The 18398-nt window shown below is 40.8% G+C and overlaps 1 protein-coding gene across 1 annotated transcript; it reads left to right on the forward strand.

Annotated features, from left to right (window-relative positions):
- Nucleotides 1-826: 826 nt before the first annotated feature.
- arhgef33 (Rho guanine nucleotide exchange factor (GEF) 33) lies at nt 827-17081 on the forward strand. Its single transcript, XM_084021149.1, has 17 exons — nt 827-931; nt 3038-3078; nt 6001-6165; nt 7684-7805; nt 8091-8236; nt 8352-8474; nt 9134-9260; nt 10447-10579; nt 12392-12499; nt 13724-13816; nt 13920-14068; nt 14157-14246; nt 14337-14524; nt 15024-15481; nt 16061-16285; nt 16366-16508; nt 16583-17081. Exons 1-17 carry the CDS (start codon nt 880-882, stop codon nt 16713-16715), a joined length of 2496 nt encoding a protein of 831 aa, XP_083877275.1. The 5' UTR covers nt 827-879; the 3' UTR covers nt 16716-17081.
- The last annotated feature ends 1317 nt before the right edge of the window (nt 17082-18398 follow it).

The raw sequence follows: 18398 nt of genomic DNA on the forward strand, positions 1-18398 counted from the left end.
ACAGAGCTAAAACAGAGTGTATACATGGACCTCCATTATTCAAGTTGCCATGACACAACACTAAATTATGTTGAAGAAAAAATGTCCCACCTTTGATGTCACATAGGTGTAAAAATGTATCAGTTTGAGTAAATCAAATACATGAAGCTGATAAAGGAATGTAGGAGAAAAAAGAAAGCCATGTCGCCATCTTGGTTTTTATTGATATACCCTAGCTGCTTTATGGTCTATTTGACTCTAAATGGACCATCATTCACTAATGATGAACATCCTGCTGTATTGAAGACAACTTGAATTTATTTATTGAAACTAGAGATTGAGACCATAAATTCATGTTTACAATGTTTACTGAGATAATAAATCAAGGTAGAAATAGGGTCATGTTCTCAGAGACTTCATGCAATAGAACTTCTTTTTGCAACCAGAGGTGTCGCCCCCTGCTACAGCTAGGTTCACTTTTATCTGCTGCATTAATTGCAATTTCCCCCTTAACCGCACAGTGTATTTATTAACAACCAGTCACGCCTTCTTAAATCTAATGAGTTAGGAACAGTATGTGACTGTTTGATGAAGGTCTCTCTCTCTCTCTCTCTCTCTCTCTCTCTCTCTCTCTCTCTCTCTCTCTCTCTCTCTCTCTCTCTCTCTCTCTCCTGATCTTTCCCTTCTGTCCTTCTAATCTCTGAAGACAAGGGCCTTTTTGTGCAAAAGAGAAATCATAGGACTCACATGCTTTGGAGGAGAGAAAGTGTGTGATCACAGCGAAGGATAGGGGAGGAGGAGAAGAACAAGTCAGAGTAGGAGTTGTCTTGAGCTGGGCAAGGAATTCAGGACCGTACAGCTGTGAGTTTTATTGGACCAGACGAGACAGGATACCTCAACATGGAGAATGGAAAAACAGAAACAGAAGACAATATGGAGGCTGTGTCAGAAGGTAAAACTGGTGTCTTGACCTTTAACTTTTGGGAAACTTGGTGCTGGTTTGCCACAAACCAAAAGAATTCATCTGATGAATTCATCTGATGCTGTCACTCTTCATAAGATCATCTGTCACTTATTTCTCTGAACTTGATAAAGCACAATTCATTTATTGTATTTGAACAGAAAAAACATTTCTCGCTCATCTAACAAGGTAACAGGCTATTGGCTGTGACGTCTGCAAATGTTATATTGACAATTAATTTCACACAGACAGCCCGGAACTAAAGCCAACATATTCTAAACATAGTGTACACTTAAACTGATATTGATGCCATGACAATGGGGAATTACTGAATGAGACCCCACTTAAAAACATCTGAATTATACCTTTAATATTTTAGAGTTAGAAAGTATTTGTTTTTCCATCAATTCAAGTTTTTCTGTACTGCAATCACTTCTCAGCTGAGTATGTCTGTATGCTGATACAGATCTACAATAAGCAAAATGATTTACCTCAAACAGTGTGTTTAAAAGGGCTCAACATACAACTATACAGAAAATGAATCATGCAGAATCCTTTCACATGTTTGTATTTACTGGATTAGCCTATAGAGTGCCTTAGCTTATTAATTAGTTTTAATGCCATTGGTTAATTGTGTGGAACATCATGTGTTTTCCTATTAGAGGTCTGATCACAGAACCATACCCTGGTAATGACTTGATTACTTTTGTCTATATGCTTGAGGTCGCTCTGGGTCAGTAGCTTGTTGACAACTTGACGTCAACTTTTACTGGCCTGCAACAACTGAGAAGGACAAAGCCAAGTTGTCAGAGGAGCTCCGTCGACAGAAAGGCAAAAAGACCCCATTGTTGGATGCTATATATTCCTTCTTTTTCCCAAATGTTACTCAGGAGCAGCCTCGTCAATTATGCATGATAATATATGTTAAGTGTATTTCAGATGACCCTCGGCAATGTCGAGAGCAGCCTGGACCTGTGATATTTCCACCACAAACACATGCATTGTGTCTTCATACAACCAGTTAACTGTACCAAACTGTGCTGCATTTAAAAGAAAAATCCCAAATAAATAGGCATTTCATTGTGCAGCACTTTCCTCCAGCAGTCAAATCATTTTGCTAACATCAAAAGTCCCTCAAATCTCTCCATCAGCTAGTCATCAGTAGAAATTATGTAATTCCAAGAGGAGAAACAAACTCCTCCATTTGCAAAAGGAGACTTAACTCAAGTCAAAGGAAGATCCACATATAAGGAGTAAAAGGACATAACAATGAAGCTTGTCCTTGTGTGTAGATTAATCTCTCTTCTGAGAAAGACTGGCATGTGTTCTTCCATATAACTGCTTCCTGTTCTAACCTTGACTTCTGTGGTATGAGATGTTTATCATGAAACCTGGTGCAAATGTGTTAAGGCTGACTTCTAATAAATCACATGCAAGCATCATACACATCCTGCAACACAGAGGTTTATTATTCTGCTTTGATAATAACCTGAACATGAGATAAGAGCATAATGTGATGCATTGGCACATGCTTCTACATTTTGGATATATTGAAATATCATTTCGTGCAATGTTGTGGTTGACAAGTCAGTGCAGATTGAATTTGTGTCTCATGATTCAAAATGTTTTTCATTGAATTTAAGGTAAATGTTACTAGAATTGAGAAGGTTTATGGTGGGGATGCACAACCCAGTCACCAGAAAATGATACATTTCTGAAAACCACGGGACTGTCCAAAAAACATTTTATATCAGCGTAATTTTCTGAATAATAAATAACATTTCAGCAAATTTCTAATCTTTATATTTATTTGTTACATTTTATGTGACAAAGTTAGGAAAGCAATGTTTATGCTTGATGTTGCCTTTCACATGAAAGAATGATTGCTGCCACATCCAACAATAGAGTTTCTGGCAACTTATATTTTCCACTTTTATGTTTAATCAAACACATTTTTATCTAAGGTATGACTGTGTCATCCACTCGTGCTTTTTCAGTGCCACATTATGAATACATGAAGTCATCATATGATGGAATCAATTAACATTTTAGGCAAGTGGAAGCCTAAATTTTTTTTTTTCTTCTCTTTTCTTTTAGATGAAGATCACGTGAAGGACGCTAACCTAGAGATTGCTCAGGTAATCATGAACTCTTCTCTTCCAGACAACTTAAGAAACCTTCTGGCTTACACCTCGTAATGCCTAATGGTTATTGATGATCATGATCTCATCAACCAACCAGAAACAGCTGGATTAATTCAAACTAATTGTAACTAATTTCATGGTTCATAGCCTACTTGTATTGTGGGTCATTGAACTGTTTTCTGTTGTCTTTTGTCTAATGCAAAGAACTGGTTATTGTTGTTAGTTGTTATAGGGACAATGTACTGAAACTCCGGGGAGACGGATGTCTGGCTACTTAACTAGCTAGCTAGCTAACTAGGTACCATTATGCCTGGTTTATGCTTCTGCGTCATGTCGACGGCGTTGCTATGCATAGACCTCTGGATCGACAGGAACCCCTACGCCGTAGCCTGACGTGCACCTCCAAAAAACCCTCACTACTCCCTCGATGCAGAACTTCGAATTGTCAACGATGGTGTCGGGTTGACAGCGTTGACGTGACGCAGAAGCATACATCAAGCTTTAGACCAAGTGCCACTGCTCACCAGCCTGCTCCTTGGCTCATTAACCAGCGTTGCATAAAAGAATAGCGGAATTAGCAAGCAAGCTTACTTGCCCGCTGTCCGCTAGTTCGCTAGCTATCTTGTTAATTCCCATGATTAATGTTGCACTTGAGCCGAACAAAGTTGTCACTCATCTGACAATAGCAATGTGCTTTCATGTGTGATATAAGTGTGTAGATGAAGCATTCATTTAAATTTAACTAATTTAGTCTGTCTGTCTATACTTTGTAAAGTTATTACTCGACTGCTCCGCGACTTACTGTAAGTGGGTTTACTGTATATGGAAGTGGCCGCTACAACAGTTGCAATGGAAACAGTACACATAAAAATGGCCTCCTCTCTGACCATCCTGCTACATTGAATCAAATGCATGCCCACTCTGCACCTTTTATTTCTGTGGTCCATGTTTACATCCCGTCAGCTGATGTCGTTCACATACAATTCACCAAGAAATAAACTGTCACACATTAAGAATGATTTAATTTAAATCGTATATCACACCAAACTTGTTGTGATGGCTTGTTTAAAAGGTACAGTTTCCGAATACTGGCTGTGTGTATTTCTACATGTATTGTGATTCAGTACATTTACAGTACTTTTGCATTTACGCCTGCTTTAAATAAAATCCTGCCACTAGCCAATAATTAACATAAACATGAACAATAACATTTGTTCTGCAATTTTTCATGGGAAACCTCTTAAGACCATATGACACGTGACCTTCTCAAGATCTTTTCAGGCAAAAGCATTTTGTGTTCATAATGTAGGATTAATTTGACCTCTTGTAAACTAGCGTATACATCTGGGCCTTTCAAGCTGGAGTTTATGTTTCACACACTAGCCTTTATTTGATAGGGATGATGCAATTAACATAGGTCCAAAAGGGCTAAACAGCATGAAACTGATTTTGCATAAGGAGTTTATAGCTGTTGCTAATTGTCAACTCTTGTCCCTGTCGGACTTTTATTCAAAGATACAGCTTTCACAAAACGACAGTTATGCTTCCTAACTCATTAGATGCTACAAATGTGGAAATACAATAAGATACACACCTTGGTAAACCGTACAATTAGCTAAAGTGGGTACAGCTCTTGTATGTTCTTAACCTTTGTTGTAAAACAGTGTATATCTGGAATAAATTTGATTTCAGTTGGTAATGTGTCCCAGATTTGACTGGATTTTACATGGAGAAATCTGATTGTCCAAATTTAGATCTATGATGTGGTATTTTATATTTCACCATGCTCCTAGTTACTCTGCTACTGTCTTGTCTTTGGATACATTTGGAAAGGGGCTCTGGGGATAGACTCTTAACACATCTGAAACCTAATTAAAGGAACGGAAATATTAGTAAAAGTCCCAAAGCTAACAAAATCTGCAAGAAATTATATATTATTGTTTTCAAATTGAGTTCTGAATGTCTCAGTGAGGCCATTAGTTCACTTTGCTCACATTGTGACCTCATAAACTTAAACATAAACACTGCAGTGTTAAAATTAGCTGCTATTACTCACATTTTCAAAAGAAACATTTGCTAAACTTGCACTTGTAATAATTACATAACGAGATTAATAAGGAATTCATATTGTGGTGACTTTTTAAGATCTGCAATCCCCAAAGTGTAAAGACATACAGTAGCATGTCGGCTGCAGATAGCATCAGAAAGGAAGGAGAGCAGAGGGCAAACAGGACAGATGCTCTATTGAATCTGCTGCCTGATGCCTTTCACATGACCGGGAGAGAGAGAGAGAGACAGGGAAGGACTAGAGAGAGAGCTGCTTCAACCCATGTTATGTTCCCATGAGCTGATTCAGTTATCCCTACTGAAGGAATTCAATCAGCTGTGAGTGAAAAAACTGTAGAGAAAAAGGGAGGTGGTAAAATAATCCAATACTTTCTTTTTCTTCCATGTTATCAAGAATTGATAAGAAAATGACAAGTTTTTTTTTTTTAAAAGCAGGACTAGAAATAATAATAAGATTGATGGAAAAACAAGACTCGTTGATCTAAAAGAAGAAGAGACAACATTCAAATAGCTGGTGAAATAAAAACTGCACAGACCATCAGAATAAGTGCAGAGAAACAGAAACATGAAGCTTTTAAAGATCCCACAAAGGAATTCTTATGGCTAAATTGTAAGATTGCATGGCTTTAACAACTAGAAAATAGACTTTAAAAGCAAATACTGGGACAACTCAAACAACTGTGAAAAGGAACTAACATGAACACAGATTTTCTTTCATGCACAAACTTTGACTTTCTCAAATTCCAATTCTTTGAATTTGTCCTCTTTTCATTTGAAGCAGTCGTCACTTCCCAGAAGCCACCACCGAAAACATAATGTATTCATTTGCTTTTTTTTTTTTTTATGCAGCTGCAGGGCCTGGTGGCGGAGCTGCGTGAGGGGCTCCACACTGCCCTGACGGAGCTGTGTGAGCTGCGTCAGAGTGACCACGGCCTGGAGGAGAAGCTCCAGGCCCATCAGACTGATGTGGACGATAAGATAATGGGCCTCAAGAACTCACTCAACACTTTCAAGGTACTGCGCAGCCACACTGGGGGAACCCACACATGAACACACACTGAGTCTTTTCTTGAGGTGGAGGGGCTGCCGTAACATAATTTAAAACATCTGACTGGAACTGTAAACTAATTTGATTTATTAGATGGGAAGGCAACTCTGTGACTAGTCACTTCAGAAATCCTGACAGGCATGTGCATCTTCTATGCCACCTCTGTTATAAGACCTGTGGAATTTACTGTTTATTAAATTTCACAAATTACCAACTCCATTAACCCACACATTTCATCATTTGTGTTTTACTTTCACACTTTGCATCTGCACAAATAGTTTTGGTATTTTAGGCACATGGAATATTCTTTATGATGACTATATGTGGAATATAATGGAACATTGTCAACATTCATGCAAATGCCAGCAGTATAATAAATGTGTATGTTAAGTTTTATTTATTTATCATGACAGACAGTGTACACAAATGGTATTGTTTGTCTTCCTGGGGAACCCCGAGGTCCAAGCTACACAAAATATATAATCTCTCCAGCATGTTCTGGGTCTACCCTGTTGCCTCTTATCATTGGGCGTGCCCTGAAAACCTGTAAAGGGAGGTGTCCAGGAGGCATCTTGATAAGATGATGATCCACCTTAGCTGGCACCTTTCAACACGAAGGTGCAGCTGCTCTACTCCAAGCTCCTCACCCTATCTCCTAGCCACCCTACGACGCTTGTATCCATGATCGGTTAATGTTGGTCATGACCCAAATCTCAGAGATTTGGTGAGGGACCATAGGTGAGGGTCAAAACATGGTCTGGACTGGTAAATTGACAGCTTTGCCTTCTGGTTCAGCTACCGCTTCACCACAATGGTCGGGGACAACCATCACTGCTGAAAACAAACCACCTGTCCATTTTAGCCTCATTTGTGAAGTTTGCAAGATAATTTAACTTCTAATTTGGATGGTGCAATGCACCATATTCCTGCAGAGAACTCTGGCCTCAGACTTGGAGGTGCTGATTCTCATCTGTAAACCACCCCAGAGCGTGCTGAAGGTCACAGTCTGAACAGAACCACATCATCTGCAAAGAGCAGAGATGCAATTCTGAGGTCCCCAAACTGGACACTATCCTCCCCCTGGTTGCACCCTGAGATCCTGGTTCGGAAAATCACAAACATGATTGATAACAAGGGACAACCCTGGCGGAGGCAAACACCCACTGGAATCATGTTTGACATTGTGCCGATACAGACTCAGCATTCACTTCCTCCTGGATCTAAGGTTCAACCATCGGTTGGAGAATCCTTACCAGCACTCTGAAATAAACTTTCTAGCGAAGGCTGAGCAGAGTGAAGTCCAACAATCTTTGATCATGGGCCTAGGGCATTCTGGTACCAAGTACACTTATGAATTGCCCTATGTTCGAACATGGTATTTGAAAAGGCCCATCCATGAGAGCACACAAGTCCAACAAAAAAGCTCTCACAGTGTGACATACAACACTGAAACTGATGCAGTTCCTTGTATAATCTGCTTGCAGGAGGAGCTGAATGTGGCATTGTTCCATATTAAGGATATGTCCAGCAGACAGAGAGAGGTGCAGAAAAGGGTGGAACAGTTGCAGCCTGAAAACACCAACGATATCATCTCTGTTCCACACAGGTAGGACTCTAATAAGGATACTGTAGACACATGTATTTGTTTCATCCACAGAAATACATTAGAATTATATTGAATTACTCCTCTCAATTATTTGCTGTATTTAGAGTTTAATTTTACCTACATAGTGCCTACTAATACCATTAAAGTTCTGTTGAGCAATACAAACACTGCAAATGAGTCCAACGTTCCTTTGATCTACTGAAAAAAATCCTTATTTGCAGGGATGTAAAAAAGTTTTGGGAAAATACGTTTTTTTTTTTAATTTTCTGATTGGTCCAAATACAGAACGAGCTCCAAGGCAGACGTGCTAACAGCATCAGGGGACGAACACATCTGCATGCCCAGTCAGTCAGACCTCAGTGTTATTCAACACTTCTTTTCCAGTCTGCCATATAACAGCTCACCACAGAGGAGCACCACATCGACACAGAGTGAGTCCATGTGTGAATGCCTTGTCTCCTCACTAAGCTAGAAGGGACCAAGCTGAAATGAGGAAAAACTAATGACGGACCTATAACACTGACATGTACTGTATGTGTGTTGCAGCCTCCATCTCTGATCAGGAGGTTCAGCAGCAGCAGCAGAATCATCCGTCCAAACCTCCGGCGTGGGGAGAGAGGAAGAACAGTAGAGACGACACAGAGACACCCAACATCCAGACTGAAAACCGTAAGAAATATATTTGTGATGCAACTATAATACTACAGCAGGATTACTATTATCACAAGAACCACTACGGGTCACTACTCACACTTTACTCACGAATACCACAACACATTGAACGAATCATTTGACTTGTTGGGAAATACAACTTTACACTGTCTTGCCAAGAATCAGGTGAGAAGACTTTCATACCATTTCATGACCGTAAATGTACATTTTTAAACAGATTAAATAAAAAACATATTACGATTCATGTAGTGATATTTAGAGCCACAGATGGGTGGATATGTTACCTTTGGACAAAGCCAGGCTGCCTGTTTACCCCTGTTTCTAGTCTTATTGAACAGAAGCTAATTGAACAGAGAGATTTCAATTTGATTCTTAGCCAAAGTGTCTTTATGTCAGCAAACTCGAGCTAGATACATCTCCCCACAGTTTCCGACTTGGAATTCCGTCTTGTATGACTTGTTCATGTCGGAGTTTGACTTATTCCAAGTTCTGGACCCCCTCGTGTCACTTCCTGTTACAAAAACCAAGATGGCGACGGACAAAATGCTGAATTTGAGGCATAAAAATGGCAAAGCAACCCAGCGGGTGATGTCACGGTCACTTCTTGATAGTGTTTATGGTTTAAACTTATAGAGTGTGTATTTCTGTGTGTGCAGCTAAGAGACAGAGGGTTGCTCTGGAGCTGCTGGAGTCAGAGAGAGTTTATGTGTCCCACCTGTCTTTGCTGCTGAAGGCCAACATCTCCTTTAATGGATCAGAAGCTCTCGCCTCCAAAGACAAACGGTAAGACAGTCAAAGAGTTCCCTTTGGAGAAAAACAGGTCCAAATGTTGTAATCTTACTTGGACATCAAAAAATGTGCAAGGACAAGATCAAGCAATAATGGATAAGGAGGTAATTCAATACATTAGTTAAACAATACGTACATTTAAGAACGCACACGTGACATTTATAAATCCAGAATGACCCAGACATCGACCTTACAGAAAGGATCTGATATGTGATGAGACATAAACTAAATATCACAGCCTGCAGGTATTTCTGTCTGTCTCGCTCTTTCACTAACATCCATTTATTCTAGGAGTGGCTGCTGATCTAATTTTAGAGATTACAGTGAGGAGACAGGAAATCAACAAATTAAATGAAGGAGGTTATAAATAGTGACAGAAAGGAAACTCTACACATAGCTTGCTAATGTGATCACTGTTTCAGCTTCAGCACACGTGTTCCCAATGACCACAAGCACCAACGGAAAGGTGCTAATGCTGAACTGGGTCAAATTACATTTGATAATGATTGCATTTGCTTTTACCTGATTTACATGTCAGTCACATAACAAGGCACAATAATTATCATGAAAGTAAACCATGAAGGGTATTTGTGATTTGCAATTACTCCAATCGTAGAGCTTTTCGTTGGTTCTGGAAGTTGAAAATGCTTACTTGTAATTAATTTTTCCAAGAACAGGTTTGAAAATAATCTTCTGATGTTGGGTTATTTTTACATTTTTCTGCATGAGAAGAACTTGTTTCACACTCCTGTTTGACCATTTTGTGCTTGTTCTAACAAAGGAAGTGTGTATGTGATTCAGTTTTGTTTCTGTCGTGTTACAACTTGGTTGACTAGACCACCAGAACTATCAGAGTGGAGGATGGTTGAGACAGAGCAGTTCTTCCTCACACGGTGCCGAAAATATAAACCTGTCAGCGAACAATTCTTCCCTAAATTCAGCAACAGGTTTCCACGTATTACTAAGTCAAAAAATGGAAAACTAAAAATCGTACTGGGGGAAATTAAGGTCAGTTTGACTCTGGCTGCCATAACACGAGGGGATGAGACTGACCTACTCTGATTATCAACATCAGGCCTCAGATCTCTTTTCTTTTCATTTATGTATTATATGCATTATGGTTATATCCTGTTCTGCACAATCATCTAATGTGATTCCTTCTCTCTCCCTCTGTCTTTAGCCCGTTTCCCAGCACTCTGAGGTTTCTGATCCAGCAGCACCTTGAGCTCCTCCACACTCTCCAGGAGCGTGTGCTCAAGTGCCAGTGGCAAGGCATCATGGGAGATGTGTTTATGAGGCTCACCAGCAAAGAGGTAAATCACAAATACAGAATCTGAACACATGACTGAACAATTACATGTTCAAATAAATGAAAACGCTTGAAATTATTATATATTTTGTTCATTGTGTTAATGTTTGTATTATATTTTTCAATTTTTTTATCTTTCCAGATTTTTTTCTAGTTATACCTCCTTAATATTTCTATTTATTAATGCATTCTTTTAAGGATTTGTTCTTTTTAATGGCACTCTTAGAATATAAACTCCTTGACTTGCAGTCATGAAAACTGCACTTGGATAGTTATTCTCCTGACATCACTGTAGATGCACACATATAGATGTGCCATCTACTGGCAAGTAAAGTCAATACATCTTGACATCTGCCACCTGCAGGCATTGAGTGTCACATCTGCATGTTTACTTTTTTATAGAAAGGTGCTTTAATCCATTTAAAACACCCGATCTGTCTCTAATGGAAAGCACCGCCGGCCGGCTTGTGACGACTCCAGCCCCGCCTTTGCAAAAGATCATGCAGCATGTTTCACTCTGTCACTTCTTTATGAAATATTTCGGCCACAAAATATATTTAGGAATCTTTTGGTGTAATGCCATTCATTCACCGACCAACACCAAAAACCTCAGCCCCCTAAATAACTGCAGACTTGAATCAGCTCTTTGTTGAGACGAAGAACCTGACATGAAAATCTCCAGAATTGTAAGATTCATTTCTGTGGATATTTTAAGAACCATATGATACAGAAGGACCTCCATTTTACATGCGTGTAAATCAAAAACTTGACATACTCAACCCACAGTCGTTAATGTGGAGGGGTCAAAGGTTTGGTCTTGTGACTGGCTTTTTATAATGAATCTGAATCCTTTTGGCAACCATGACGGATATTGAATGAAATGTCAAATTCCAGCGGAGCCATATTGAGAGCTGGAAAACAGATGTTGTACAAGAACAACAGTGATTCTTGTTATATTAAAACAATACTTGTTCTTAGCTGACAGAATTACAATTCTCTGAAAGACTCACTGACGATGAGAATAATTATATAAAACTATTTGCAAATATTGTGAAAAAAATATCACAATTAGATGTTATTTCAAAATTGTTTAGCCCAGATCAGTGCTGTGAAAAACATTTGTGTATTTAAAGTATTAAAAATCCTTTATCCTCCAATCCTTTTAGAATACAAATGTGTTTTTGTATTATAAAGGAGAGGGCAAGCCACAGCTGGAAGCTAAAAACACCCACAACAAGCTGAAGCTAATTAGTCTATTAAAGCCATTCGAGGAAATTAAGTAATTATAGGAACGGGGACCTCTTAAAAACAAAAACACAACTAAACAATAGCAGGTTCACAAAGAATTATGGGTCCTCGCTCACTGAAGGAAGACATTAAAAACAATTAAAGAAATCTTCTAATTACAAGCTTATCTAGTTGTTTAATAGTTTAATAGTTGTTTTTTTGTTTATATCACAATACAGAATCAAACTGTTATTGCACTTTTATAAAAGTGTATAGGTATTTGAATTGTGTAGGTCATTGTATTTCCTTATCTTTAAATTAGAATTTCATGCAGCCCTGATGTTGGGGGATTGTGTTAAAACTGGAAGCTCACATCAAACTTGTTTGTGTTCGTCAGACTGTTTTTTTCCGTCCGGCTGTTACGTCTACTCGGTCACAACAGGCCGACTGTGAAGAAGCAAGTGGAACATGTGTGTGGATGACGCACTCTAACCGCTGACACTATCTGCCTCTGTCTGTCTGTCTGTCTGTCTGTCTGTCTGTCTGTCTGTCTGTCTGTCTGTCTGTCTGTCCGTCTGTCTCCCCACAGAGTGATTTCTTGGACTTTTATGTGTCCTACCTGAAGGAGCTTCCCGACTGTCTGTCCGTCGTCACCATGCTCGCCTCCAGCTCCATGAAGTCTTCTGCCTTCCTGGAGGTAACACGAAAGGAGACAGCATGAGACTGACCAGGACAGACCAGGACAGACCAGGACAGACGTGATACCAGAGACAGTTCAAAACAGACTGAGTGACCTCATCTCCTAAAAATTAAGCTCCCACACAACAAAACCGCAACGTGAATTACGTTTTGAGGGAATCATATTTTTTCGTGGTTTACATCTGCCCTTGACGTATCAGGAATTCATTTCAAATGGACTTTGGAAGTCCATGTAGGGAGGAGGTCTGGGTGGGGGAAGGACAAACACTGGACTTAAACCCAGGAGACTGATGTTAGTGACCCGTTATAACAAGTACTTTTCTTGTGCTTTTGTTTGATTTCAATTTCATGGTCATTCTAGATGAGACCTTGATGTTTTTTTTATATAACAAAGTAGTTTTGTTGCCTAAACTGAACTTTGTAGTTTTGTTGCATTTTGTTAAGTTCACGAACCACATGTTTGAAATTGTTTGAAATTGTTTCTTCAATGTTTGGACCATAAAAAAATATGTTTCCCTGGAAACATAATTTAGTGTTTAAACTTGTATGAGATTGTGATCTTGTAGGAGACAGTGTTGAACTGATAGTTTGTGTATTTGTATCACGGTTCCTCCACTGCCCCCTTCAGGAGAAGAGTCTCTCCAAGAGAGTGAGAGACGAGAACGTGAATACAGATTATGAAGGATTTTTTCACTCCGTAGTCACCAAAGTAAATATTGGACCCATTATTTCACAAGCTACTTATCTTTAGAACACTGAAGTGGCATTTTTTCAAACAAATCAGGAGGAAATTACTTTGTTCAAGACCTTTCTCTGTCAAAGCAACACACTCTTGCGATATCTAGCAACTAACTATTATGACCACCCTTAATAATTATGTATTTTATATCTTATACTTTAACAGATATATGAGAAAAGGAGACTTTCTTGACATGATCAGTTAAATTGTCAAACATCACGTGTAATTCATGTTAACTGAATGGACTAGCGGAAGAGGTGACATTTACTGCAGTATATACCAGAGAAAGTAAAGTCAAGAGTAGCTTATAACCTAAACATCTAGCAGTCGATGATCCAAAAAGAATGTGTGCAAAAGCTTCAGCTGAATAAAGTCACGTAGCTTGTACTGTACCTGCTGTACTAACTGGTTTTCTCCTTGATCCTGATTGGTTGACCCGTGCTGCCATGTCACTCTGATGCACCGCATGTTGCTTCTATCAAGAGTGAAATAATGGGTGAGGAATCCAATCCCTCCCTCCACACTCTGCTCCTTCAGCCGGTTCAGAGGATCCCTGAGTACCTGCTGCTGCTGCAGGTCAGATTAACACACTCATAGCACATCGCATACATGTAGCGATAATGTAACTGAGTAATGTTGTTTAAAACATAATACGAGGTATACATCTGTGTGGGTGCAGGGGTTGCTGAGGCAGACAAACCCAGAGCACCCAGACTACTACCTGCTGCTGGTCTGCATCCAGCAGTTCAGGTCCTTCACGGCTCAGTACCACCACCTCCTCCAGCACAACCAGGAGCTGCTGCTGCACAACCGCAAGGAGTTGAAGAGGTCAGGATAACCACTGTACAAATAACATGACATGCAAGACTCATTCTTGCTGTTTTTACCTGACAAAATAAGGTGTTCTGCGCTGCAGGTCCACCATGAAACAGCTGTTAAAGACAGTAGAAAGTGGGATTCAAGCTAAAAACATTGGCTCACCGTATCCTTGCAACAGTACCATGTTGTGAGTATTTTTTACATGCGTCGCTACCTAGTGGCTATTTCGGCTGCTCCCAGAAATAACATTGATTTTGCTTTTATGAATATCTCACAGTGAACATGCCAACCAGGTGAAACGGAGCAAGCAGCGTCTCATGGAGCAGATCCAGTCTCAGCAGATCCGGTCTCATCGTTTCCAGGATTGGGACCAGGATGCTGAAACGCATTGTTACGACACAGAGTGGCCCCCCCAGCTCCCGTTCTTCAGCCCTGACCTGGACTCACGGAATCACAAACCTACAGGTCTGTGGTCACAAGAGTGTCCGATTATTATCTTTGGGTTTGATTAGACATCATACATTGGGGCATCAATAGGGATGCTGGGAGTTTGTTGATCTTGGGAGGGATCAAAATGCTTGAAATTAACTTCAGAAGTCTCAGTTGTTGAAGAGCATTTGAAGACAACTGAAATGTCTTCTTTTTTCTTTCCACTCTTCATACAGCTACTTCGAGTACTTAAAGGGCCCTACTTTAACAATCCATAGTGCATGATCTAAAGTGCATAGTGCAAGTGCATCCATGCACTTTAGACCATGCGGTACAGATTGGCTACTCTCAGCATCAGCATCTTGGCATGCAGATGTCTATCCTGTAATATGGAGTAATATGAGACGACTTTGTAGCCTTGATTGCAACAATTGTGTCACTTTGTGCATCTCATGTAGGAACTTACAATATCACTTAAATGCTTTTGGGGAAAATTCCCTGCTGATCAACCAGTCAACCAACCTTTGGTTTTCAGGTCTTGGCAGTATCCCGGAGAGTGAGGGGTCTGAGATGTCCATGTCATGCCGGCATCATCTGCCCTCCAGACCTGCAGACTTCCGTCAGGTTCAACCGGGCTCTGCTCTGGCCGACGCCCTCGGAGAGTTCCTCCTCCCTCCAGACCCTCCAGGGATGGAGAGCCTCTATGAAGAGGACAGAGGCTCGCTTCATGATGTCCCCATGTTCGACCGCTGCTCCTCTGCCTCTTCAGATTCCTCCATCGACATTGCCTTTGTGAAGTGCCCCAAATCGCCCTCAGCGTCAAATCACGCAATGGCGGCAAATGTGTCGACGCGCCATGATGTCTTTGGCAACGGTGGAAGCCATGGCAATGGTTACAAACTGCCCAACCGAGGATGCGTATCTCCGGATGAAGCCGTTATGATGCGCCGAAATCACCATCGCCCTCTTCAGGCCAGCCAGCGAAAGAGCAAGGTGAGCTTGTTTGTGCTGGACTTGCTTTAGGTTCTTGAAGACGGTTGCCTCATCCAAGAAGCTTCTTCAGTTCTGGGGAAAACTGAGAACTGGAGGATTACCATGACCTGGATGACTGAGAACCTTCACAGACACTTCTTTAAGGATTGTTGAAAGCATGGGTGTTAAAGGGGAACATGGTCACACACCCAGAAATTATGATTGTGAACCATCATTGTTGTGGGCTATCCCGTTAGGATTAAAATAATTCTTGGTTGATCTCCCTGGGGATGATTCTAAATATAACCCTTTGACTTAAAAAAAGGTTCCCTGGTTGGGTTCTTATTAGCACCCCAAGAAGGTGGAAATGTTCTGTAACCTCTAGAGAGGGTTCTGGTTGGTTAGGTATAAAATGCTTAGTTCTAGGTGGAAACCTCTGAAGAGGTAAAAGGTTTGCCAGGAACCAAAGAATGGTTGTCCTGGAGGGAAACCCCTATATGGTTCTAGTTAGCACCTTTATTTCTAAGATTGTCATACAGAGAAAGATCATGAAATCATTTTTGTGGAGAAATCAACATGTATATTTTCTTTGCTGTTTAGTCACTAAATGGCCTGCAGATGGAAAACACGACGGGCGGTCTAGATGGGGGTCCTCTATTGGACCATGTACAAAGGCTGGGACTGGGCTGCCATGCCAAACTGGAGCGCCAGGGCAGCAAAGGCAGCAAAGGGAGTTCCACTCCGTCTCGTAAGACCCAACCCGCCCTGGGGAACAGAATGGATATCGACAAACAGAGCGACGATCTTCATGGGCTTCTCAGCATGGTAGGTTTCAGAAACACTTCGGTACCAAATCTAACTAACAATAGCTGAAATAAATGTAATGTTGTGTTCATGCCCACCAGGACTCTGGCTTCCAATCATGGGGCGATGAGTCCAAGTGGAGGGCTGTGACGGAGGAGAACCACCACACCCCCCTCAGCGAGAGGAGTCGGAAGCAGGACAAAGGAGGCTTCAGGAGCTCGTTCAAGAAACTCTTCAAGAAGAAGTAAGAAGGGAAAAGTGCACATGAATGGCGTGAGAGGCTTTGACTGACGACTGACTGCTCTTCCTTTCTAACAGGAGCAGCGATGAGAAGAAAGAGAAGGCTGGGGAGAAAACACCAGCAGAAAACCAAAACAATGGTGAACACGAGACACCGGGGAAAACGCCAAAACTGGCACATCTGGAAATAAACCGTGGCACAGCTGTATGAACACCACTCGAGCAGACATGTTAACAGACAAACTGAAGAGACGAACACGAGGTTGTTTTTAATGTAAAACTGCTACATAAATTATGCTGTACAGGTATATACGTCATTGAGCTAAGCAATGTTTCCTCTCATAGTTTCTATTTGAAAGACAAACTCCTTTTGTTTCAACTTTCAAATTTACGGGAGGTTAAGGTAGATTACATTTGATATGAGTCATCTAAGTTCAAGGGTGTATTCAAACCTGTAATGTGTTTGCTATATTACATCTGGCACCTTGGTTTGATTTGTGTTCAGTCCAGAATCAGGAAAATCCCAACCCACTCAATGCCACTTGCTTGCAAAAAGTGTTTGTAATTGGTCCATTTTTTTGGGATGTTTGAATTTCCGTAGTCTTGTTAAAGATTGTTAAAATCCCCCAAAATAACGAAAATTGATGATTTTTGACAGCATATCTACTCATGATGGCCGCTAGCTAAACCCTGGACATAAACTAACAACTGTTGTGACAGTGCAGTAGTCCGCTTTGCGTTAGTATTCTTTTCCACAGTGTCTTGGGTCTTTTGCATTCTCCCCCCAAACGAAGCGCTCCGTGGACCAGCTACTCTAGGTGGTCTGGTCCAGTTGGTTTGTTTTGAAACAGAGTGATAGCTGTGTCCAGATATGCTCAAAAGAAGCGGTCTAGCGGGAAAACACTCTGGGAATCCTGAATATGCCCTAAATGTGTTTCTGCAGTTAGACACCAGATTAGACTGTCAGTGAAGATGTGGTAAACAATACTGTAAATAGGTCGGCTCGTTTTTCAGATGAACTCTTCTGTTTCTAGATATACACTATACTAGGTGTTGGGTTTGCACCACAACTTTCAAATCTGTGCTAACCTAATGTCAAGCTTCTTTTGAATTCTTTAAAGTGTAATATTGACAGGCGGTCCTCTCCTTTTAGGGAAGGTTTTCTGAACATGAGCACTTATGTTTCACCCTTCATACTCAATTTCATGGGTTTCACTCCCCATCAACATCAAGTCATAACGAGAAATAATCATACCGTGCATATACTCAGGAGAGCAAACATTAAACTGTTATTAGTTGTGGATGTGCATTTTGTTTGAGCATCAATTCATTTTCTTTGTGACAATTATTTGTGCGGAACAGAGATGCATGTGACAATCAAGCCATTAAGAAGGTTGAATAAAGGTCCACACTGAAAATGAAATGACTTGTGTTGGGTTTCTTGTCTCTCACTGACAAAGCATTTACAACCTGGGCCTTTTAGACCTCTTTGGAACCTCACTCACATTTAGCAGGCTAGAGATTCTTCACCGGACGAGCTGATCGGTCCTCGTTAGAAATGTCAAATCCTGTGTTGGGACCTAACCGTTAGGACTACACAATGCGGCCTACAAAGCCTACACAATGCGGCCAGACAATGGGACAAAGGAGATAAAAAGCTACAACCAGTATTTTAGTGTCACCTCCACCTGGTCGCGAGATCTGACGTCACACAACTGGTGCCCTATTGGCTGGCAACTGCATGGGACTCCAGGGGGTCCCCCGGACCAGCCGTGAGCTATAAATCCCGCAGCCACCAGAAAAACTTTCTCTCTCCAAAGTAACTCGCGTTACGCCAGGAGGTGAAGATTACGTCTGCAGCGTTTTCCTTTGTCCTAGGCCGCAGTCTTTTCCC

The sequence above is a fragment of the Eutrigla gurnardus genome (genome assembly GCF_963514095.1).
Source record: "Eutrigla gurnardus genome assembly, chromosome: 11".
Taxonomy (NCBI): Eukaryota; Metazoa; Chordata; class Actinopteri; order Perciformes; family Triglidae; genus Eutrigla; species Eutrigla gurnardus.

What these genes read in the sequence shown, in the direction of transcription:
- arhgef33 (XM_084021149.1), top strand. Translation starts at nt 880, where the DNA reads ATGGAGAATGGAAAAACAGAAACAGAAGACAATATGGAGGCTGTGTCA. An exon ending in CTAACCTAGAGATTGCTCAG is followed by an intron (nt 3,079 to 6,000) that starts GTAATCATGAAC and finishes TTTTTTATGCAG; the next exon opens with CTGCAGGGCCTGGTGGCGGA. An exon ending in ATCATCTCTGTTCCACACAG is followed by an intron (nt 7,806 to 8,090) that starts GTAGGACTCTAA and finishes GTCCAAATACAG; the next exon opens with AACGAGCTCCAAGGCAGACG.